The following is a 25,979-nucleotide window of genomic DNA, read 5'->3' on the forward strand; positions in this document are numbered from 1 at the left end:
AAATGTGACTGTCATTTGCAGCTGTCTGCCGTTACCCATTGGGTATGACAGGAAGACAAATTCCAGATGAAGACATCACGGCATCTAGTCAGTGGTCAGAATCAACTGCAGCCAAATATGGGAGGTAACTACATTATACATCATTTACACTATCCATGGAAAAATGTCTTTTCAAACTATATAACTGTGTGTAATTTATACTTTTCTGTGTAGATTTAGGCCTCATTCACATTAAATGTGGCTTCTGTAAGGGGTTTCCTGGGGAAATATGATTGATAGCTTATTCTCAGGATAGGCCAATTATTGCTGATCAGTGTGATGCCAACACCAGCACCCCTGCCAACCAGCTTTTTGGCACAGCCACGGAGCCAGCACTAAAGAATAAATGGGACTGGAAGCAGTGGCTCCATTCACTGTCTAGTGGCCGGGCCTGGTTACTGCAGCTCAACGCCCATTCACTGCAATAGTGCACATGCTTTTCCACAATTCCCTATGCTTATTTGCACAGTGGAGACTAAATACCAATACTTCGAGGACATACCAGGAGATTGTAGTTGAACTAAGCATGTGTAACCACCTTACTGGATTCCATAGGCAACCAGTTATGAAAACAAAGCAAGCATAAGGGAGATTCATAAGTTCATATGTATCCCAAACAGGACATTTTCATAAATGGAAATGTGTTTAATGCATCTTTTAAACTTTTTAACTTAAAGACGTACTCTGGTGAATTTTTAATCCCAGGCTACCTTAACTTACCTCCCGTGGCTCCTCTGTCCTCCAGTCCTAGTTTTCTTCTTGCTTCTGGGGCCCAACATGTCATACTGCGCTCGGCTGATTGATGGCCTCAGTGATGTCCCACCTTGGCCTGTGACAGGCTGAGAAGCTATGTGATGTATTGGGCCTGTCCTTCTTCCTGGTGCTCAGGCCCGATACATGACACTGCCGCTCAGCCAATAACTGGCTAAGGCGGGACATTGCTGAGAGCTATGTGGTGGCCCAGCACGGCAGATGTTATCCCGTACCCTTGCTGCCCTGTCAGGCAGCCTCCTTCAGTGTCCCCAGGGTCCCTTGCACCTGTTTCCCCCACTATACATATGTTCTGCAGGGTATTGTATTATAAAATGTGTTGTATCTATCTCTATAAGAGTTATGTCATGTGATTGTTACCCAGGAGGTATCAGTGACCAGGTGATCCCAAGAGTGACCTATGGGCTCCCTGCTAGTCTCCCCCAAATAAGCCCTTGGTGGAGCTTCTCTCTCTTGGAGCTTAGAGTTCTTGCTTCCTGCTGAGGTCTAGTGCAGTCGCCTAGTGTGTGTGTCCAGAGTGTTGGAGACCTCAAAGTCAAGTCCTGCAGCCACCATCATTTCAAGTAAGCTAAAGTCACAGCTTTATGAGTCAAGTCCCAGCAAGCCCTTAAGGTCTCTGCGTCACTGGTCACCTCCTTGGGCCCTGGCTGAACTGTATAGACTTTACCAACTGTCTACCCTCAGTAAAGCTACCGTTGTCCGTAACTTGGCGTCGGAGTCTTTATTGCCCCTGTGCCTAGCCCAGGATCCAGCGGTATATCTTCGGGTGGTTTTAGGCTAAACCACGTCCTGGCATCATGAATACAAGGGGTTAATACCATCTGTCCCTAGGGTAACAACATCTGCCCTCATCACACCCCGCTACCACACTTTCGGCGTCATGAACAGGAGACGGGTGTGCACCTTATGCCACAAGTCCTCCCCTAGTCTGAACTGTATCCAATATTGTCTGCAGAAAACTGTATGCTGATGCGATTTAAGTCTGCGCCAGAAGGTGTATGGGTCTTTGCAAACGAAAAGTGGTTTACTTGAGGAAGAGGTGAAGAAAAGTACTGTGTCAACCATGTGCAAGATTAGGTCTGAAACTATGTTACGTTGCCAAGTATTGACTGTACCTGCAAGGGTTAAAGATGTGGAGGAGAAGCGCGCAAAAATGTCTCGCACTGGTCAGCGTCCCGCCCCTGGGGAAACCACGTTGCTGTATCCATGCCGGAAGTGGAACTGTGAAGATCTGCCCCTTGTTGCTGGGGGAGCGGAAGTCAGCGCTGCACTGCTGACGCACTTCCAGCCAGCTAGCCATTTTCCCAAAGCCCTGCATAAAAGGAGCAACTCTGCCGGATCCTCCCAGTTTGCCGGAAGTCAGTCAGAGGAGCAACATGGCGGAACAGGCAAGCACACGTGCAGAGAGTGCCAAGATGGTGCTGGAGGCCCGGAAAGTTGACGCGGTGCAAATGTTTCAGGAGCTGGCAGATCGTTTACAGCGCATCTCCCTCGGGGCCGAAGAGGCCTGCTACCAAGTCCCGCTGCCTGAGGATGATGGAGACTGGCCACCAACCCCGGAGGAGGGAACGCCAGCATCTTGTTGTTCATCATCGCCGGTGAGGCTGTCCCCTCACCACCAGACTTGGGGATCCTGGGCCAAAATTCACATAGAGGAGTCAGAAGTGAGTACCCTGGCTGAGGCCGTGTTCTCTACCCCTCCTTCTACCCCTAGCCCAGAGCAAACCCCCCAGGCCCAAAAATCTGCAGCACATTCCCGGTCCCCACCTTTACCAAAGGGGTTGTTTGGCGATGAGCCTGGACTAATACAATATATGGGTGAGCACCTTCTTCCTTGCCAGGGAAGTCCAATCCTCCCAGTGGCCCAGTCCAGTCCGAGAGGGCCAGAAGAGAAGCTCAGGTGGTCGAGATTGTAGAGGGGCTGAGGGCACAAAGAATGGAAAGAGATGGGCCGAAGCTGCTGCCATATGAGGTGCGACAAGCGCAGCAGCAGGACACAAAAGCATTGGAGGCCCTGTACATTAGGAAGCTAGAACATCACCAGAGAGGGAGAGCCACCTTTGGAACGTCACTGAGTCACGGTCATAAAATTTTATAAAGTGCAGGGGTTTGGCACCCTCATGGACTGTCGTCATGGTGGGACCATCTTGGTTAATTGTCGGGCAGTGCAAAGAGACTATCTCCCCCCATCATTTCATTCTCTAATGGGCGGGGAGATCGTGGAGTATACTCCTGTACAGGGCTTGAGAGGAGAGTGGCCAGCTGCGATGACCCATCCAAAAATCCAACCCAGATTCCATTTGCCTACTTCCTATTGGACGACTGGGACGCCAATGCCTTTGGATTGCTGCCGCCTAAAGTCAGAGGTACCATCCAGGAGGAGGAGGTTTACATGCCCGAGGTGCCTGTTACGGCACTGAAGTACTTACCAAAGTCATCTGTGACTGTGCTCAGGCCTACTCCTGTGGTTCAGGAGGTTTGGCCTAACCAGCGGGCACCAACTGAAGTGCCTTGGCCTAATCCCGCAGAGTAGGTTTGGCCAGCCCAACAGGCACCAACTTCTGTTCCCCCAGTGGCACAAGCCGCTGCAGAGCAAATGGTGGTAACCATCAGCCCCACCATTACAGAGTCCACGTTGTCCCGGTTGAACTGGAACACCCAAGTGAGTCCATTAGATGGCAAGTTCCCAAGTTAAAGGAGTCTACCTGTGATAATTCTACTGTATATCACTAACCTTCCTTGTGAAGTACTTTTGTTCTCCACAGGTTATGCAACGTTTAAGAAGAAGTGCCTGACGAACTTGTCAAGAAGTTTATTTGTAACCATTTGCATAAGTGTATGTGCCCGGCTTTTAGCCGTAATTCCTTACTAAGAACTCCTAAAGTGTACCAGGACTGTGAAGCATGTATGCACCATTAGAGTAATATATTTTTGCTCATTCTCTTTGCACAAGTAAATACTTACGTTGGTGTACTATAATGGTTATTGTGTATTGTAATAAAATGTATATAATGTGTTTGTACAAAATGTCAAGGTGTACAGTGTCTGTTGTTCATGGCAATTGATATAGGAGGTATCCTGACCCGGTCAGGAAAAGGGTGGCCACTACGTCAACACAAGGACAAATTCCCGCAAGGTACAAAGATTAGCTCACAATATAGTGTATAAGGTTGTGTACCACACAAAGTCAGTTCATATGTAAACACTTAAATTAGGACTGTAACATTACTTGTAGTCCCAGTCCAAAAATGTCCAATGTATATATATCTGTCTAACATTTTTCTCTCCTCGTGTACAGGGTACTCTACTGGCCAGAGGGTTCTCCTGAAACTAAAAGTAAGACACGTGTAGAGGCAGAGTACATCATGCAGAGATAAAATGGTTATATAGTATCACACTACTTGTTTAGTTCTGATGAGAAGTGTTAAGAACCAAAGGGGCCCAAGCAGCCAAAGCATTGGGTAGATAGCCTTGGGAAGCCCAATCTGCAAATTTGTGTGTATTATGGTCTAAAATGTGTTCCTAGAGCAGTTACAAAGCTCATTAATCCCACATGTTTACCAAACCAGAGAGCATGTATGGACATTTACAATGCTACATGGACTCGTTTCTACTTTGTTCTATAACCAGATCTGTGAAGGACATTTTGCATAATGCCCTAGGAACTGTCACCAGGCCCCAGTGGCCACTTCAGTCCTCCGCCCTCCAGGACTGGGCATCAAGGATGACTGTATTTAAGAGGGGGAGTTTGTGGTGGCCCAGTATGGGAGATGTAACCCCGTACCCTTGTTACCCTGTCAGGCAGCCTCCTTCAGTGTCCCCAGGGCCCCTAGCACTTGTTTCCCCCTGTACATATGTTCTGCTGTGTATTATATTATTAAATGTGTTGTATCTTTAAGAGTTATGTCATGTGATTTTTACCCAGGAGATCCCAAGAGTGACCTATGGGCTCCCTGCTAGTCTCCCCCATATAAGCCCTGGGTGGAGCTAGCTTCTCTCTCTTGGAGCTTAGAGCTCTTGCTTCCTGCTGAGGTCCAGTGAAGTCGTGCCTAGTGTGCCTAGTGCCTCAAAGTCAAGTCCTGCAGCCACCATCATTTCAAGTAAGCTAAAGTCACAGCTTTATGAGTCAAGTCAGTCCTTGTCGTCTGTCAAGTCAGCGTGGTCTGCATTCAATTATCCAGTCCTACTACAAGTCCCAACAAGCCCTTAAGGTCTCTGCGTCACTGGCCACCTCCTTGGGCCCTGGCTGAACTGTATAGACTTTACCAACTGTCTACCCTCAGTAAAGCTACTGTTGTCTGTAACTTGGCGTCGGAGTCCTTATTGCTCCTGTGCCTAGCCCAGGATCCTGCGGTATGCCTTCTGCTGTTTTTAGGCAAACCACGCCCTGGCGTCACAAATACAAGGGGTTAATGCCATCTGCCCCAAGGGTAACAACATCTGCTCTCATCACACCCCGCTACCACAACTTTGATTAGCTGAGCGTGGTGAGACATGTCTGGCCCCAGAAGCAGACGGGAGAGAGATATAGGCGGCACCCTGGGAACGGCTGGAGGTACGCTAAGGTGTAATTTTTTATATTTGCAGTAGCCCATGCATATAGGGATAAAGAAAAAATTCTGGAGTACTCTTTAAATGAAAAAAAAACTTTAGGGTAGAGTCACATGTGCTGTATTTTTATGTGTATTTGCTGCTGGGTATTTTCCCTCCCATTAAAGACAATGGTTAGCAAAATCAGTTGCGTATTTTGCAACCTATTGACTTCATTGGGTAGGAAAATATGCAGCAGCAAATAGGCAGCATAATACCGCACGTGTGACCCTATCCTTAACAGGCCAAGTATGCCCATACACATATTTTTTTTAATCAAATGGTGCCAGAAAGTTAAACAGATTTGTTAATTACTTCTGTTTCAAAATCACTGGTCACATGAGCACTCCACTCTGTAGCTGAAGCGCATGCACACTGCTAGATTAGTAGAGCGCCGTCAGCAACCAAAGCTTTCATGTCGTTACGATGCGAGCGCTGTATAGTCCGTCGGCACATGCATTCCAGCTACAGAGCGGAGCGCTCATGTGACCGGTGACTCTCTGTCACTGGGATGTGGAGTCGCAAAATATTATGCAAACTGAGTGTGCGGCAGTAGAAGGAGACGGACAGAGGCAGACAACCGGTGGGGCCCCGCCTCCTGCGCACACTTAAGTACATATAGCAAGAGAGCTTCTGGAGCCCATATCACAAGAACCATTGGACAGAATTTTGTAAGTAAGGACTCTTTGGACTCCTGATCACCCACGCCATAACCCAGTGTATTGGGTTACATGTAGGTGATCAGGGTGACAGTTTTCCTTTAACAACAATGTAACATGAAAAATGTAAACTAAAGTAAATATAGATTTTATTTATTCATTTTATTGATATATTTCATGCTTTTGTTTGCAGTGTTATTGACCTGGAAAATAAATAATAATAGTAATGATAATAGTAATAATAATTAATAATAATCACGGCTCAAGTCCTGCAGGAGCTCATGAGAACGGAGTTCCTGCACTTTTTCCACAGCAGGAATGCAGTTCCCATTAGTAGGAGTCCTGCAGGACCAGCCCTTAAAGGGGTACTCTGCCCCTAGACATCTTATCCTGGGGGTCCCGCCGCTGTGGACCCCAGCGATCTTGGGTGCGGCACCCCAGACATCCGATGCATGGATGTGCCGAATGACTGGCAAAGGGGGGCAGAAGCTTGTGACCTCACGGCCATGCCCCCTCAATGCAAGTCTATTGGAGTGGGCATGACAGCCGTCATGCCCCCTCCTATAGCCTTGCATTGAGGGGCTGTGGCTGTGAAATCACGAGCCTCCGGTTCTGCACCCAACGCTCTAAACGAATGCCGGGTGCAGCATGGAGAACACGGGGGTCCCCAGCGGCGGGACCACCGCAATCAGACATCTTATCCCCTATCCTTTGGATAGGGGATAAGATGTCTAGGGGAGGAGTACCCCTTTAAGTGGAAATCTTGGGTGAGTTCCCACACTTTTTTTCCCCCAGGACTTGACCCCTGATAACAATGTGTTTGAATTGTTTTCTGTCACAGGCTGGATTTAGAAGAAGGAGATGGAGCTTGGTGTCCAGAGATGCCAGTAGACCCAGAAGAACTGACGGAGTTTCTCCAGATTGACCTGCGAGTCCTCCATTTTATTACATTGGTGGGCACTCAGGGTAGACACGCTGGAGGACATGGCAATGAGTTTGCCCAAATGTTTAAAATAAACTACAGTCGAGATGGCACGCGTTGGATCTCCTGGAGAAATCGTCATGGTAGCCAGGTATAGCAGCTCATGGTAAATTTTAATTAACCAAAATATTTATTACTAGAATAACATAATGTTCTCATATGAATGTGATATATAGGCATGAGATACAACATAAGCAAGAAAGGCTGTACTTTTGGAATGGCGCCACAGCAAAGTGCACACTATGCCATTCAGGACACGTCAAAAGTTTCTATTGGTTGGAGTCTGAGTGTGCTTCTAGTATAGTGTTAGGGTATGTTCTGAATTAAAATTCTGCACAGACATTCCGCTGCAGATTTCAATGGGATTCTGCTGCACTGTGTACATGGGGAAAATTCAGATTCCGGAGTCAGCAGAAAGAATAGACATGTCTATTCTTTCTGTGGAGTCTGCACGGAAATGCATTGCAGGCTACGGGAGGGCGCATTTCCGAGCGGTCCTAGCGCTACGTTTTTGGTGGAATGTCCACACAGAAATTTCTGTGGGGACATTTCACTGTCTGAAGATATCCTTACGCTAAGTTTCCACTCTTTTTTTTTTTTTTAAATGCCCCAAAAAATTGCCACAAATGCTGAACTGCGTTTTTTTGGTGAAAATGTTAGCTGAAAGTCAATCAGAATTTATGAAATCCCATACCCACTTGGTGTTTCTTCACTCCTCTTTGGCGTTTTTGAGCTCAGTGGACGTTTTTCAAAATCACAGTCTGTTGAGAATATGGCGTTTTTTATTGAAATCTTGGAATTATGCTCCTATAGAAGTATATAGAAGAGACAAAACGCCATTGAAAATGCAAGGAGTAAACACAGGAACAAGAAAAACTGCAACTGTTTTTCAGGTGTTTTTTTTTTCCATTTTTTTTTTTGTGTCAAAAAATGCTGGGATTCATCAAAACCTGTGCAGAGAAAAGTTAATCAGTTGCCCATAGCAACCAATGAGATCGTTTCTTTCATTTTTTAAATGGCCTTTGAAAAATAAAACTAGCAATCTGATTGGTTGCTATGGGAAACTGGTTATCTTTTCCTCTCGACAGGTTTTGGTAAATCTACCCTCATAGGGGGAGATTTATCAAAACCTGTGCAAAGGAAAAGTTGCCCAGTCGCCCATAGCAACCAATCAGATCTCTTCTTTCATTTGGCAGAGGCCTTGTTAAAAATGAAAGAAGCGATCTGATTGGTTGCTATGGGCAACTGCACCACTCTTCCTCTACACAGGTTTTGATGAATCTCCCCCATAGTGACTAAAATCTTGGGGGAGTAGTTATTGGAGGGAATTTATCAAACTATGTCGCATGAAATGTCGCAGCAGCCTGACTTTTCGTTTAGAGCTCTTCCAAACCCTGACTGGAAAGTTTCCTCATTTACAGCACGTTCATTTATCATGTTACAGGATTTGCAGCAGTACCCAATATTTACACGCTATCTCTGGCTAACTCCTACCAGCCATAAAATGTCATCTAAACTAGCAACATGACTTGCCGTGTGACAAATTCATCAAGTGCCGTCCCCCACTTGATAAATTTGTCACTCAGATTCAATGGGCACCGCCAGATCCCGTTGATTATAATGGGGTCCGTTCTTTTAGAGGAGTATAGCGGTGCATGCACTCATTTTTCTCCCGCTATACACATCGTTTTACAACGGCAGATGTACTGCTGGGACATGACGGCAGTGTCAAAGTAGCCTTAAAGGGGTACTCCGGGGGGGGGAAAAATTCTTTAAATCAACTGGTGCTAGAAAGTTAAACAAATTTGTAAATTTTTTCTATTTAAAAATCTTAATCATTCCAGTACTTATTAGCTGCTGTATGTGCCACAGTAAGTTCTTTTCTTTTTTGGATTTCTTTTCTTTCTGACCACAGTGCTCTCTGCTGACACCTCTGTCCATATCAGGAACTGTCCAGAGAAGAAAATCTCCATAGCAAACCTATTCTGCTCTGGACAGTTCCTGACATGGACAGAGGTGTCAATAGAGAGCACTGTGGTCAGACAGAAAAGAAATTAAAGGGGTACTCCGCCCCTAGACATGTTATCTCCTATCCAAAGGATAGGGGATAAGATGTCTGATCGCGGGGGTCCCGCCACTGGGGACCCCCGCGATCTCCCTGTTGCACCCAGCGTTTGTTTAGAGTGTAGGCTGCAGCGCCAGAGGCTCATGATGTCAATGCCTTGCATTGAGGGATCATAGCCGTGACATCACGAGCCTCCACCTTGCATCACCAGTTTTTCGGCATGGAGCGAAGTTTGCTCTCTGCATCGGATGTCTGGGTTGCCACAGCCATGATCGCGTGGGTCCCCAGCTGCGAGACCCCTACGATCAAGCATCTTATCCCCTATCCTGTAGATAGGGGATGAGATGTCTAGGGGCGGAGTACCACTTAATAAAAAATAAAAAAAAAGAACTTCCCCTGGAGTATACAGCAGCTGATAAATACTGGAAGGACCCCTTTAAACTGGAGTACCCCTTTATACTGCTGTTGAAATTTCTAGGAGCTTCATGCTAGCGGAGATTTCAGCATGGCCGCACAGGTTTGCTGAATATATATAAAGGCCTTCATAGCTACCCCCTTAGGCTATGTTTACACAGTAGGAAAATGTGCGGAATGTCCGCTCAGAAAATACGAGCAGATCTTCTCCACATTTAAAAAGTTCGGGCTAGGACCGCTCATAAATGCGGCGTCTCATAGATGGCAATGCATTTCTGAGCGAAATCTGCAGAAAGAATGCAAAGACGTGTGCACAGAATCCCATTGAAATAAATTGGACTCTGCTGCAGCACAATGTCAGTGCAGAATATTCCGGTGGACTTCTGCACGGACATTCCCGCCGTGTGAGCATAACTTTAGTGTCTTTATGGCTTTTTTGTTTATTTTATTTTATTTTTTTATTAAAGGTGTTTCCATGGGGGAGATTTATCAAAACCTGTAGAGAGAAAAAGTTGACCAGTTTCCCATAGCAACCAATCAGATTGCTTCTTTCATTTTTCACAGGCCTTCTCAAAAATGAAAGAAGCGATCTGATTGGTTGCTATGGGCAACAGGGCAAGTTTTCTTTTCCACAGGTTTTGATAAATCTCCCTCATTCTTCTTACTGCACAGATTTTCTTTTTGCTAAATAAATTGTATTCTTTCAGGTTCTAGAAGGCAATGCCAACCCTTATGACATAGTGTTAAAGGACCTGGAGCCTCCTATTATTGCCAGGTTTTTACGTTTCATCCCGGTGACGGACCATTCTATGAATGTGTGCCTGCGGGTGGAGCTGTACGGCTGTGCTTGGCTGGGTAAGTGTTCCTGGTATCAATCCTCATTATTCAAGAGATGAGCGGCACCACGAGTCCTATAGGATTTTACTTATCCTTGTTAACATTGTGCAAGCAGGGTAAAGGGCCTTAGGCTGGCCAGGCATGCTGGGAGTTGTAGTTTTGCAACAGCTGGAGGCTCCCTGTTTGGAAAATACTTGCATAGGGTAAGAAATTTTAAAAGGTGTGGATAAAAATAAGATAGATAGATATGAGATAGATAGATAGATACAGAACACATGCTTGAGAAAGACAGTGTGATGCTGTTGAAACGTTGCATGTGACCGTGGGTTAATAAAAACACAATTTATTCAACTGGAGTGCTGCGGAACCCCTTTTGTGTGTTCTGGATCTATGTGCGGTCTGCGACTGGGACCAACTACATCTGCTTGCACCCGATAATTACTTGCACTGCCTGGTTGTGCTGCAAACACTGTTGGATTGTAGATGATAGATAGATAGATAGATAGATATGAGATAGATAGATATGAGATAGATGGATAGATAGATATGAGATATATAGATATGAGATATATAGATAGATATTAGATAGATATGAGATACATAGATAGGAGATAGATAGATATGAGATATATAGATAGATATGAGATAGATAGATATGAGATACATAGATAGATAGATATGAGATAGATAGATAGATATGATATAGATAGATAGATAGCTATGAGATAGATAGATAGATAGATATGATATAGATAGATATGAGATAGATAGATATGATATAGATAGGAGATAGATAGATATGAGATAGATAGATATGAGATAGATAAACAGATAAATAGATAGATAGATAGATAGATAGATATGAGATACATAGATATGATATAGATAGGAGATAGATATGATATATAGATATGAGATAGATAGATAGATAGATAGATATGATATAGATAGATATGAGATATATAGATAAGATATAGATAGGAGATAGATATGATATAGATATGAAATAGATAGATAGATATGAGATAGATATGAGAAAGATACATAATTAGATAGACAGACCCAAAAAATAGCAAAAATTGGTTAATTTCACTGCTGTACACATAGAATTGCACATTTTTTTTATCTGAGACACAGCACTTGCATAGCCAGCCTGCCAAGAATAGTGTAATATTTCTGCTCATTAAATACAGAATCTCATGTTTTTTCCATCAAAACAAAGGCCAACTGCAGCGATCCTTGAAGTTAAATAAGTGTAATTTTACTGCTTTATAAACACAGGTTCCTGCTTTCTTCATATGAGACTTGTACAGGATCCGCTCTGTGGTTTCACCCACAACTGTCCTGTCCAAAGCACAGGGGATAAGATATCTGATTGCGGGGGTCCCACCACTGGGACCTCTGCCATCTCCGAGCAGCAGCCGGAATTCTGTGCCGGGTGCTGCTTCAGGCTCAGAAACTGGGAATTGCTTCTGCTCCAGTCAGTTCCTGACATGGACAGAGGTGGCAGCAGAGAGCACTGTGGTCAGACCGGAAAGAACTACACAACTTCCTCTGGAGCATACATTTGATTTGAAAGCATTTTTTCCTCAGGAGTACCCCTTTAAGTTGAGCTTTATAGAGGACATGACAACATTATTTGAGTAGTGGATCTGCCAGTAATAGGTGGATAGCAGGATTGCCGCTGCCCTATTAAAGCTTTAAAATGACCCTACCTAGATAATTGGCACAGTCCCAGTCATTTTAAATGTATTATAAGATAAATTATTTTTATATAAAATGTAAATTATCAAATTTATTACTTTTCATTATGTCTCACTGATAGTTTAATGCAAACTAATCAATGTTTTGTGTTACTAACTTTCTATTTAGATGGATTGGTGTCTTATAATTCTCCATCCGGCCAACAATTCCTTTTACCTGATGGACAAATTGTTAACCTCAATGATACCATTTATGATGGAGCAGTTGGCTACAGGTGAGTTTTATTATTGTCAGTTTAGGGGAGAACAAAAATCACCACAAAAAAATTGCCTTTCCTTTGTTTACTCCAAAAATGCAGTTTTTCTGGCATTCAAAAAAAATAAATAAAAAAATAGTGGCCTTTAGAATAGGCATTTTTTATTGTCATTTATCCTTAGTTTTCCTTTCATTACAAGTCATGTGATTTATTTCTACCGAAGAATTAATGGGCGGTTCCAATGTAAAAAAAAAATCCACATTATGTCTTTTTGCTATTTTTTTTCTTTGAAAACCCAAAGTTGAATTAAAAAGTTGAATTAAAAAACTTACCCTCACAATTATCCTGCTGCAACATGCTGCAAAAACTAGACCTGAGCCTAAAGACGCCACAAAAGGGTGAAAAAAACATAAAAAATAAAAACATGCTGGCCTGGCTTCTCACACCTCTCTTTTGACTCCTAGCTAATATTTGGCTGAAGTGTTTTTGGCCCAATAAAAGCCAAACAGAGAGTATGACGTTATTTTGGGCAGACAAAAACAAATTCAACGTTTCCATATAAACAGGACAGTGATGATACAAATACTAGCAAAAACAAATTTCAACATAAAGTCATCCATCATACAACAACAAAGACAAAGAAAACACTTATAAATTAGGAGCAGCTGATTAGTTTATCTTTGTTAGGGTAAAGTCAGGGGGCAGCCATCAAACATTTTCAATGCAAATTACCATGATTTTATTGCTGCATCAAGGTTGGGCTTTGGCAAAAAGGTGCCATAAATTTCAATTTGTTTCTTAGTAATAATAATAACCTTAGTAAATAAAATTAGAGGAAGATTTATTTTACATTTTATGTAAAGCCAAGTCAATCTGCCATCTGGAAAATCAGTAAAAGTTGTTGCAGGCAAATGTATCTGGCGCTTCACGCCTTGACGATGTATTTTCCTATCCATTTTAGCATGACTGAAGGGCTCGGCCAGCTGACTGACGGGGTATCGGGGCTGGATGACTTCACGCTGACACATGAGTACCACATGTGGCCTGGATATGATTATGTTGGTTGGAGCAATGAAAGCTTCCCTAATGGATATGTGGAAATCATGTTTGAATTTGACCGAATAAGAAATTTCACAACAATGAAGGTCTCTCTAAGTCTATAAACATATTCTATTATTCTTTGTTATTATTTATTAGTCTAAGATAAATATTGTTGTTGTAATTAATATGAAGGTACATTTTTCCACAATTAAATAACAGTTTATGGAGGCATGTAATTAAACTATGTCATGATCTATAGTACTGGGAAAGATTCATTGCTGTGATCGTGTAAATCTGCATGAAAAAAACTGTCTTACATTACTTGCACCATATTTATTATGTGTTTTCGAAACTTATTAGCCATGCCCAAAAAGGGGCATGTATTAATGGAAAAGGTGGTGCAAGCAAAAATGTGCTGAAATTTAGGAAGGCCAACTTACAGTTGGTCTAAACTTAGACTAGACAGTCTACAGATGCACCAGATTCATCACACAGCAAGAGCCACTATGATAAATTTGGTGCATTTGAAGAATGTTTAAGTGTGCACTGTCCAAGTATTGGACAGTTTTAATAAATTTCCCCCATTGGGCCAGATTTACTAAAACTCTCCAATTCTTAGAGTAAACTAGAAAGCCTAAAAGAGTGTATCTTGCTGTTTGATGACTCTATCACATTAGTTGGATTCCACTGCGCCAAAATCTTGCTTCAGAATTCTATTGCAATTTTTGTCATTGTTGTAAATTAAGACATGCACCATTTACTGCAGCCATGCCTCACTTTGCCAAGGTCTACAACTCATAAACCAATAAATGTGGCGCAAGTCAAGTAACTTAGCTTTGTAGCACAAATACAATTCTTGTGCATTTGCAATAGGGTAAATATTTTTTACTGAATTGTACTTTCCTTGAGTTGGAATGCAGCACAGATGGCTAATATTGTTCCCCTAACTCCTTCCTGGACCACCCACGTAGAATACTAATGACACTCAATTAATTCATTAATTAAACAACCAATGTCCACAGCCTCCCGAAATAGCTACACCACAAAACAGTCCTTCTGTAAATGAATAGAGAAAAAACTATTTAATGCAACACATTTATTGGGTGGGTTATAGGTGTGCTGCCTTTGGACTCGAGGAAACTACACTGTTGGTAAGAACAATTTACCCTTTCCTTTTCATCCTCAGGCAGCACAAATAGGACTTAGATATAATCAACATATTGGAGGGGGGGGGGGGGGTACTTAAAACAATACTGCATTCAATACTCCAGTGCCAAAGGCTGGATCTGGCATCACAACATCAAGCCTATAAAAGTTGAAGACACCTCTTGAAGAGGCAATAGTGCCATTTCTGCCCATGTTGTAGCTGTGGATTGAGTAGAGTGGGCTCTGATTGGAAATAGAGATGGTCTTTCTTTCAGACAATATACTTCCCATATTGTTGATCTTATCCATCAAGCCATTGTGTCCTTTAAAGCCTTCTGTCCTTTCCCAGCTCTTACAAACTGGATAAAGAATTTCTCTTCATGGCAAAAATCCTTTGCTCTGTGAAGGTAGAATTGTAGGGATTCTTTCACATCCATAGTGTGCCATAGTTGTTCTTCTTTTGTACCGAGTTCAGGAAAGAAAACTGTCAGGAAGATTTTAAGGTTCAGATTTGTTGAGGATGATACCTTGGGTATAAAATTAGGTACTGTCCTTAGAAGCACCCCATCCGGAACAAACTTTAAAGGAGATAGCTCATGGAAAAAAAGGGATACATTTTAGATCACGGGGGGTCCGGTCACTGGAGCACCTCGTGTTCTCCTGTATGGAGCATCCTATATGAGCTGGGGCTTCATACAGGAGATCACGTGGGGCCCCAGCGCTCGGACCCCGCAATCTAAAATTTATCCCCTATCCCACCGTTTACTTCTACAAGCAGCAATCTATTCTATTCACTCATAGGATCCTAGCGTTGGTCTATACAGCAGTGCCGAGCTATATGGTTTTCTTATCTATGGAGATCCCAAGTAGTGACTGGTGTACACAGCACCGGTCTTACATTTTTTAATGCTTTAAAGTATTTAGCAATCAAAGGGTGACCGCTTTAAAGTGTTTGAGGCCTTTATGATGTCTCTCTTGAACCTACAATATGGATGCAATGTTGATTTCAGAATGACCATTCAACAGCAAACAAGATGTACATTTTTACCAGATTCTGAAGTGGATGGCCTTCTAGCGGCAAGTAGGGTTTTTTTTTGTTTTTTTTCGTCACCGGAGAATCTACTCTCTCTTAACCCATGTCTATCAGATGCCATGCCATCAGTGAAGGGTGGCTAGGGCTGGATGTACATAGCCTTTTTGCAACAGTAGATCTTTCACCAATGGTAGCTTCCAGAACACTCTTTAAGATAGCCTCAATAGAACAGGCAACCATACCGCCTGGGGCAGAAGGGTGTCAGCATTATGGCCGATGGTCTCTTCTGCTGGATCTTCTTCAACACCTTCTGGATTATTGACACCTGTGGGTAAATGTAAATCGATAGACCACTCCATGATATTGATAGGGTATTTACTATTGTTGGGCAATCTGCTGGACACAGAAAGTACAATTTTCCCAGCATGTGATTTTTCCAGGTTGCCATCATGTCCCATTCAGAAAAACCCAATTTGTCTACTATCATTTAAAAGTAGATTAGGTTTAGTGCCCACCCTCCAGGATGTAGTGTTTTCCTGATCAGGAGGTCTGCCCAAGAATTCCATGATCCAGATTGTTTTTGGCTCAGTAATAATGCTTTCTAAATTCGTTCAGGAGAGATCTGCTCCGAGAACCTCTTTGTCTATTTACACACTCTACTGTAACTGTATTGACTGATGGATTTAGAACCATTTTTTGCTTCAATACAGGAGAGAAATAAAAAAGATTTAGATGTAATGCTGGAATTGTATATCTGGACGCATATCTGTCGGGAGCGCGCATAGATGAGCCAGCCAATGGCACGGCAGGCTGCCCAGTCCCCTCCTCTCTGTAAGCGCTGCATGTGCTATCGAGGAGTATCCTAGAGAGAGGACCTGGGCATACTGGGAGATGATGTTTTGCAACAGCTGGAGGCACCCTGGTTGCAGATTATACATCAGTGTTTTTTAACCAGGGTGCCTCCAGCAGCCGTCCGGGGCTTCCTTAGAGCCGCAAGCCCTAAAAGCAATTACATTAAGTACTTAATTATTTAAACATGAGGAACAAAATATTAAAAATAAAGTTTAGTGACAGTGCCCATTTAAATCTACATCAGAGACACCCCTCTGATACAAGATCTAAAGATTCAGGTGGGCATCTGCAGGTAAAACAGTATTACCTATCTGGGCTGCCAGAGGCCAAAGAAGAAAAGTAAATTTACCACCAATTGTATTTAAAACTTAACCCTTTCTACAACCAAGTGAGGAAATAAAAGCATGGTTAACTACAAAGGTTTAAATGGTTTATAACATATTTACTTAGCAATGTGGAACTGTATAATCTATCACAGTAACAGATACAATATACATAGAGAAATTAGGCTTTTTTTTCCCACTGGAGTTTCGCTTTAAGGAAAAGTTGTTAGAGTATTGTAGTAACATGAGTATAAGTTAAAGCACAACTTCAGTCACACTCTCGTGGCAGGATATTTGTTTAAAGAAGTACTCCGGTGCTTAGACATCTTATCCCCTATCCATAGCTATCACGCCCACTCACGCCGGCTTGCATTGAGGGGCGGAGCGTGACATTACACGGGGGCGGAGTCGTGACGTCACACGCCGCCGGCCCTGCGGTCGAGCATAATCAGACCCGGAGCGAACACGCTCCGGGGACTGATTACTAACGGGGTGCCACGTGCATGATCACGGGCGTCCCCAGCTGCGGGACTCCCGCGATCAGGCATCTTGTCCCCTATACTTTGGATAGGGGATAAGATGTCTAAGCACCGGAGAACCCCTTTAAATTCTTGCCCTGCTAATTTTGTGAAGTCCCATGCAAGTCTTTCTAACCTCCATCAGATTCGTAGATTGAACGCAATAGACTCGTGCAAGTCTTGTGCTCAGACAAAAATTGACAGAAAGTATTACACAGGTATTGATTTTAATGCAAATTATGCAAGTTGCATAAAACAACCAGCTCAGTTGTTTTCTTCTTTTTGGCCACCTCCATTAAAGGGGTACTGCAGCCAGAATTAAAGGGGTACTCCAGTGGAAAACATTTTTTTTTTAAATCAACGGATGCCAGAAAGTTAAACAAATTTGTAAATTACTTCTATTAAATAATCTTTTCCCTTCCAGTCCTTTAAAACAGCTGTATGCTACAGAGGAAATTCTTTTATTTTTGAATTTCTTTTTTTATCTTGTCCACAGTGCTCTCTGCTGACACCTGATGCCCGTATCTGGAACTGTCCAGAGCAGCATAGGTTTGCTATGGGGATTTTCTCCTGCTCTGGACAGTTCCTGATATGGGCATCATGTGTCAGCAGAGGGCACTGTGGATAAGACAAAAAAACAAATTCAAAAAGAAAATAATTTCCTCTGTAGCATACAGCTGCTTAAAAGTACTGGAAGGTAAATATTTTTTAATAGAAGTAATTTACAAATCTGTTTAACTTTCTGGCACCAGTTGATTTAAAAAAAATAAAATGATTTCCACCGGAAAACTTATCCCCTATCAACAGGATAGGGGATAAGCAGCTGACCGCTGGGGCCCCCAGCAATCTCCTGAATGGTACCCGGTCCTGCTTAGTCAGAAGCGCATGTCGTCATCTAGAGACAGATCCCGACATGTTCCTGACTCCTGTGGATAGAGGATAAGTTAATTATGGTAGCAGTACCCCTTTAACCGAATATAAGCTGGGATAGCTGAGGACCTCTCTTAGCAAGATGGGAATTTTATTTTAGTTACTTATATACAACTTTTGTCAGTTGTATTCTGTAAAAGACCAATTGTGCAAATCAAAATAAAAAATAAAAAAATGTTTCTAAACTTTGTAGGTTCATTGCAACAACATGTTCTCGAAGGGGGTGAAGATCTTCAAAGAAGTGCAGTGTTTCTTTAGATCGGAAGCAAATGAATGGGAAGCAAATTCTGTCGTTTCAGTCTTGATAATGGATGATGCCAACCCCAGCGCCCGATACGTCACTGTGCAACTTCACAACCATATGGCCAGAGCTATCAAGTGCCAGTACTATTTTTCCGACTCTTGGATGATGTTTAGTGAGATCACGTTCCAGTCTGGTATGTACTGGGAATCTGTAATCATAATCTGTTCTACTATTAAAGGTTCTACTTATTTAAAAGTGAATCTCAAAACATAAAGATAAGTAATGGAGCACTCACCAAGTCAATCTTCCCAAAGCTGGCAGACTGTCACCGACATGTAGTCATTTCTTGGCAGGGAGGCGGTAGATGGTACGGGGGGAGCTCAGACGCCGGCTACGGACCGTATCACGTCACTGGGTGCTTCGTCAGGCCGCACCTGACGAAGCACCAAGTGGCGTGATACGGTACGTCTACCGCTTGAGCACCTCTCGAGATCCCGGCTCATTAATCAGCATGTCCTACCAATCCTGTGCCGTTTCACAATCTATTTTTCTATTTTTGTATGGTGTTAAACATTATTTAAAAGTTACATTATTTTTCACAGGTCCTTAAAAGGCATACTCCGCCCACAGATATCCTCTATCCAAAAGATAGGGATAAGATGTCTGATCGTGGGGGTCCCGCCGCTGGGACCCCCCGCGATCTCCATGCAGCACCTGCATTCTAATCAGTATGGTTAGAATGCTGGGTTATGGTTGCCGGAGATGTGAAGTGACGCCACGCCGCCTTGTCTGTGGGCAGAGTACCAGATTAAACCTTCAACTTTAGGGATCTTTTGTTCCGCTAACAGAATTTACTAACCAAATATCCACTGCTACAAGGATCTATAAGGGTGTCTTCTCTGTAAGAAAATTTGCTTAGAGAGAGCAGGAAGTACACGGGCACATGTGGCTAAACCATTCGTTCGACTGAATAGTCTTTTTTATCTTTTTTTCACTCTCGGTAATGATACATAAAAGTATTTTATCATGTTTCACCAATATGTTTCCTCAATGTCAACAGATGCTGCCATGTACAACAATTCATTAAGTCCTCCACGGCCGGCTAGTGTTCCAACTACATATGGTATGTTAATAAAAATAAATTATTATCTCTAAATTGTCAAGAAAAAAAGATGTTGGGTCAAGTTGATTGTGAGAAGGAAAACATAAAACCCATTGAATCACATTTGAACTATATGAACAGTAATAAGGCTCCTTTAGCATTAATAAAATAATTCTGAAAATCTGGCAGATTATGGTATGATGGAAAATTTACTGTACAGTTGTAGTGTCCAACCAGTGGCTTGGAAGTCACATGTAAATCATTAAGGCCCCTTATATGGGTCGATTATAGGGTGAATGAGTGTTCATAGTAACGCCCATTCCCAATAATTTGCTGGTGTTAAAGTTCCAGTGATTAGCTGAAGAATAAAAGAATACTTTTTTGTCAACTAACTAAATTTTTTGTGTGGCTAAAAAAATGGTTATTGGCTACATATTACCCTAAACAGAGGATGTGTGGCCGACAATGAAGAAGCTTAAGTGTTTTTGCATGATTAATTGAGGCTTGTGAGTGCTGATCACAGAGATTAGCCCCCATAGACCCATCTAAAAGAAGCTTAAGTTGTGTGGCTCAAGATAGTGGACCCAAAAATTTGTACCATTTGCACCAGCAAAGGCTGCCATGTCAATGCTCATCGGTCCCTGCTGATCTACACTTCTTGTTTCAGAAAATGCATGATCAGCCAATTACTGGGGGAACACTGACCGGCCTCAGTGATTACCCAAACCGGCATTTACAGCCATCTCCTGGTGTTAAGGCTGATCCAAGAAGTGGTGATCAGCAAGGACTGGTGAGCACTGGAATGGTAAAGGTGTGGGAATCTGCAAGTGACAATAAAAGCAAAGCAACCTCTTTAAACCCCCAAATTGCCAATTTAATATATAATACCCCAATCTCTTCAATATGTATTTCTTAACCAAACAATATGGCATATGCCAGTATTTTCAGTTCAGCCAGTATGTGTAAAGCCAGAAATGTGCTGAAAGTCTTAGTTAAATGTGGCTCCTGAACATGAATCAAGGGACTATTATTATCTTAACAACCTCATTTTTGCCCCAAGTAAAAGGCAGAGTGATTGGCTGATCTCTGGGATCGTTCATGCTTGGTCACTTGTCAGCAGTACATCTTTCCATGTATATGGGGCATATGCTGCCAACAATGTTGGAAATGAATGGCTGCCCAAATAATACAGCAATTACAATACAGCATTCACAATAATTAGGCCTTGTGAAGACTCCTTTTTATGAGCGCTAATCTACTTGTATCGGGCAGCTGTCTACCCTGTTGCTTCCCTACCAGTGTGCCTGCAGCTGTTGCAAAACAACTCCCAGCGTGCACGGAAAGCCAAAGGCTGGTTGGGAAACGCTGGTCTACCTATATATAAGAACCATCAGAGTTGACTGTGGCTGCCAGGATACCAAAGGTTTGGCGCCTCTGCTGTACAATATGTCCATTCAGTAGCCTTGCTAGCAGTGCGGGATAATAAAAACAATAGTACCCTACTAACAGCTAAAGACCGGTTCACAAGGTTTAGAAGGAAGTCAGGTTACAATACATTTAATACAGCATTATTTACAGTATGTAATAAAAGCGGCAATCAAGGCAAAACTGCTCTGCTGTAGGCCTTACAGAATGTACCACTTTTACGCCATGTTTATACATCATATAAAACAGGCGCATTATATTTACAGCTTGTCTTTGGAGCCGATTATGGTAAAAAACATATGGGAAAAAATCAGCTGATTTCCATAATCAGCTAAAATAAATAACCAAGGTATGGAATCCCTCAGGTAGATAGGTAGGGAACCCCCCCAGCAGGTAGGTAGGGAATCCCTCGGGTAGATAGGTAGGGAATCTCCCCAATAGGTAGGTAGGGAATCCTTCAGGTAGATAGGTATGGAATTCCCCCAGTAGGTAGTTAGGGAATTTCTTTAGGTAGATAGGTAAGGAATGCCCCAGTATGAAGGCAGGGAATTCCCCCCCCCCCCCAAATAGGTAGGTAGAAATCCCTCAGGTAGACAGGTAGGGAACCCCCCCCCCCCCCCTTCAGTAAGTAGGTGGGAGATACACCCTCCCCCCCTCCCCGCTCGGCACCCTAAGGGTATGTTCTGCAGAAATTCCATGTCCACAATCATTTACTGCATTTTTTTCTACATTTGCATAATTCACATGGAATCTGTACAAAATTTTCAGCAGAGTTACCTTCAGAATTCTGCAGGATTCCTCAGTATACTTATAAAAGTAGACACATAATGTTACTAACCTGCAAATTCAGCACACATTTCACAACAATTCTGTACTTTCCGCAAAAAATTCAAGTCCCATTGACTTCAATAGGATTCCTCTGCGGAATTCAGCAAAATAATAGGGAAAGACTTATATTTTTGCAGAATGTAGAATTTCAGATGCGGAAATTCTGCTGTGTGAATGGGACAGCGGAATCCCATGAAGTGAATAGGCAAATGATTTCTGAAGAATTTTCATGCGGAATTCCGTGTAAAATTCTGTTGTGTGAACATACCCTTAAATGGGCACTTTCAGATAAATTTTTTTTTTATATGTTGTACATCTTGGCAAAACATTAACCTTTCTAATATACTTCATAAGAAAATGTATTTCATTTTTATAGAAATCATGGCTTATACAATCATGGCTTTGTCCAAGCTGAAGCACAGGCATAGACAAAGTTCAGTAAAGGAGGGTGGGCTAGAACTCTGTCTGATAGAACAGGAGAGAGCACAGAGGAGACCTATCAGACAGGAGAGAGCACAGAGGAGTACTATAAGACAGGAGAGAGCACAGAGGAGTACTATCAGACAGGAGAGAGCACAGAGGAGTACTATCAGACAGGAGAGAGCACAGAGGAGTACTATCAGACAGGAGAGAGTACAGAAGAGTACTATCAGACAGTATAGAGCACAGAGGAGTACTATCAGACAGGAGAGAGCACAGAGGAGTACTATCAGACAGGAGAGAGTACAGAAGAGTACTATCAGACAATATAGAGCACAGAGGAGTACTATCAGACAGGAAAGAACACAGGAGAGCACTATCAGACAGAATAGAGCACAGAGGAGTACTTTCTGACAGGAGAGAGCACAGAGGAGTACTATCAGACAGGAGAGAGCACAGAGGAGTACTATCAGACAGGAGATAGCACAGAGGAGTACTATCAGACAGGAGAGAGTACAGAAGAGTACTATCAGACAGTATAGAGCACAGAGGAGTACTATCAGACAGGAGAGAGCACAGAGGAGTACTATCAGACAGTATAGAGCACAGAGGAGTACTATCAGACAGGAAAGAACACAGGAGAGCACTATCAGACAGTATAGAGCACAGAGGAGTACTTTCTGACAGGAGAGAGCACAGAGGAGTACTATCAGACAGGAGAGAGCACAGAGGAGTACTATCAGACAGGAGAGAGCACAGAGGAGTACTATCAGACAGGAGAGAGCACAGTGAAGTACTATCATACAGGAGAGAGCACAGAGGAGTACTTTCAGACAGGAGAGAGCACAGAGGAGTACAATCAGACAGGAGAGAGAACAGAGGAGTCCTATCAGACAGGAGAGGAGGAGTCCTATCAGACAGAAGAGAGCACAGGAGTTCTATCAGACAGGAGAGAGCACAGAGGAGTACTTTCAGACAGGAGAGAGCACAGAGGAGTACTATCAGACAGGAAAGAGCACAGAGGAGTGCTATCAGACAGGAGAGAGCACTGAGGAGTGCTATCAGACAGGAGAGAGCACAGAGGAGTGCTATCAGACAGGAGAGAGCACAGAGGGGTCCTATCAAACAGGAAAGAGCACAGAGGATTACTTTCAGACAGGAGAGAACACAGAGGAGTCCTATCAGACAGGAAAGAGCACGGAGGAGTCCTATCAGACAGGAAAGAGCACTGAGGAGTGCTATCAGACAGGAGAGAGCACAGAGGAGTGCTATCAGACAGGAGAGAGCACAGAGGAGTACTATCAGACAGGAGAGAGCACAGAGGAGTGCTATCAGACAGGAGAGAGCACAGAGGAGTCCCATCAGACAGGAGAGAGCACAGAGGAGTCCTATTAGATAGAAGAGAGCACAGTGGATTACTATCATACAGGAGAGAGCACAGAGGAGTACTACCATACAGGAGAGAGCACAGGGGAGTACTTACAGACAGGAGAGAGCATAGAGGAGTACTACCATACAGGAGAGAGCACAGAGGAGTCCTATAAGACAGGAGAGAGCACAGAGGAGTACTATCAGACAGGAGAGAGCACAGAGGAGTGCTATCAGACAGGAGAGAGCACAGAGGAGTACTATCAGACAGGAGAGAGCACAGAGGAGTACTATCCCACCCTCACTTACTGGACTTTATCTATGCCTGTGCTTCAGCTTGGACAAAGCCATGATTTTATTGGCCATGATTTATATAAAAAGGAAATACAATTTTCTTATAAAGTATATTAGAATGGTTAATATTTTGTCAAGATGTGCAACATAAAGAAAGTTTTTGTAAATGACAGTGCCCATTTAAGTCCGGGTTCACGCAGCAGAATTTCTGCACTGAATTCTGCATGGAATTGTGCATGAATTTACTTTAATGGCATTTCAGTAGCAGAAATTATGCTGTGTGAATGAGACCGCGGAATGCCATTAGGCTGCGTTCACACCATGGAAATTCTGTGTGGAATTCCGCCTAAATGTATTGCCCATTACTTTTAATGGGATTCCGCATTGTCATTTTCACAGGAGAATTTCCGCATGCGGAATTCCGCTGCTTAAATTCTGTTCTCCATGGTATCACACATATATAAGTCTGGTGTTATATTTTTTGACTTCGGCTGTAGAATCCTATTGAGGTCAATGGGCATCACAAAAATTATCACTGTTCAATTAAATAAAATCTATATTTTTACTGAGATGCGGAATCATGCGGAATCCGTGGGGAAATGTCTGCAAGAATTCAACACTGATTCCGCATGTGTTTAAAAACGAAAGAATTCTGCACCGAACCAATGCAGATGCAGAATTGATGCAGATAGGGGTATTTTCCGTCATGTGAATGTGGCCTTAAAGTGTATTGGCTATAAATTCATGCAAAATTTTCATGCAGAATTCAGTGCAGAAATTCTGCCGTGTGAATCCGGCCTAAGGCTATGCTCACACTGCCGAATTTTCGTGCAGAATCCGGAGGAAAAATTCAGCTTGGAAATTCTGCTACATGAAGTTAACATTGCGGTGAATATAATTTCCACTGTCCCATTTACACAGCAGCTTTTACGCTAAAGAATTTCTGCTGTGAAAATTCTGCATTCCGGATTCTGCAGAAACATTGAACCTGTCAATAGATTTTGCAGGATTCCTCAGCAGAGTCCAAGTCAATTCTGCCCGGAATCCTTTTGTTGAGTGCAAGAAATTCTGCATATATTCAGCACAAATTTCACGCACAGTATCAGCAAAATTGCTAAAAATCCGCTGCCAGCTTGGCAGAAAGAAAGTGAAAGCACAAAAATTCTGATGGCGTACCTGGCAGCAGGACATGAGGTTCTGGTGAGGGACCTGTAGAGACAGACCTGGTTGGAACCCCGCCCCCCGACACGGGCTCCATAGTAGTGGCATGGTCTGCTTCTATGGCCGCTACCCCTCTGCTGACAGTGACTTTCTCCCCTGACTCCATTCAGAGCATACATGTGTATGTAGGGATGTGTATGTTTCATAGCTATCTGAAGTGTATGGATAGATTAAAGTGGCACTCCGCCCCTAGACATCTTATACCCTTATCCCCGAAGGAAAGGATAAGATGTCTGATTGCAGGGGTCCCGCTATCTCCCTGCTGCACCCGGCATTCGTTTAGAGCGTCGGGTACAGTGCCGGAGGCTCGTGATGTCACGATCATGCCCCGCTCATAATGTCACGGCCACGCTCCCTCAATGCAAGTCTATGGGAGGAGGCGTGACTGACATCACGCCCCCTCCCATAGACTTGCATTGAGGGGGTTTGGTCTTGACCGTGACATCACGAGCCTCCGACCCTCATCACCAGTCATCTGGCACAGAGCAAAGTTCACTCCGTACACCGGATCCCTGGGGTGCCGCAACAGAGATCACTGGGGTCCCCAGCAGCGGGACCCCCGCGATAAGATGCCTAGGGGTGGAGTACCCCTTGAAAGAGAACCTGTTGGGTCCACTGGACCTCACACACCAGTCCCGGGACCTAACAGGTCAGGAGAACAGCACACCGATTCCGTCTCAGCTATCTGCCATGCAACAGACAGCTAAAAAATACCTAATTGTGGCAGCTTGGACTGGTTTTACAGTCACAAAGAGCAGCTACAGTCAGCTCTGCAGCCTCTCAAAGAGCTGAGGTGAACAGCATTGGAACACTGTTCTCCTGACCTGTCAGGATCCGGGGCCATTGTGTTCGGCTTGGGCATTAACAAATCCCTAACTATGGAGACATCTTAAAGGGGTACTCCATTGTAAAACATT

At 43.3% G+C, this 25,979-nt stretch overlaps 1 protein-coding gene across 5 annotated transcripts in view; it reads left to right on the forward strand.

Moving 5' to 3' along the window:
* Nucleotides 1–25,979, forward strand: part of DDR2 (discoidin domain receptor tyrosine kinase 2) — a 106,954-nt gene that overhangs the window by 48,747 nt on the left and 32,228 nt on the right. For 3 of the 5 annotated variants that reach the window (XM_056523571.1, XM_056523570.1, XM_056523573.1), the window contains 7 exons: nt 22–124; nt 6,901–7,132; nt 10,228–10,375; nt 12,230–12,335; nt 13,279–13,462; nt 18,354–18,597; nt 19,465–19,527. In XM_056523571.1, the coding sequence (XP_056379546.1) occupies nt 22–124; nt 6,901–7,132; nt 10,228–10,375; nt 12,230–12,335; nt 13,279–13,462; nt 18,354–18,597; nt 19,465–19,527 (1,080 nt within the window). Of the gene's footprint in view, nt 1–21; nt 125–4,665; nt 4,911–6,900; nt 7,133–10,227; nt 10,376–12,229; nt 12,336–13,278; nt 13,463–18,353; nt 18,598–19,464; nt 19,528–25,979 lie in introns of those variants that run through there. The other 2 variants (XM_056523574.1, XM_056523572.1) reach the window with 2 other exon arrangements.

This window comes from Hyla sarda, chromosome 6, assembly GCF_029499605.1.
Source record: "Hyla sarda isolate aHylSar1 chromosome 6, aHylSar1.hap1, whole genome shotgun sequence".
Taxonomy (NCBI): Eukaryota; Metazoa; Chordata; class Amphibia; order Anura; family Hylidae; genus Hyla; species Hyla sarda.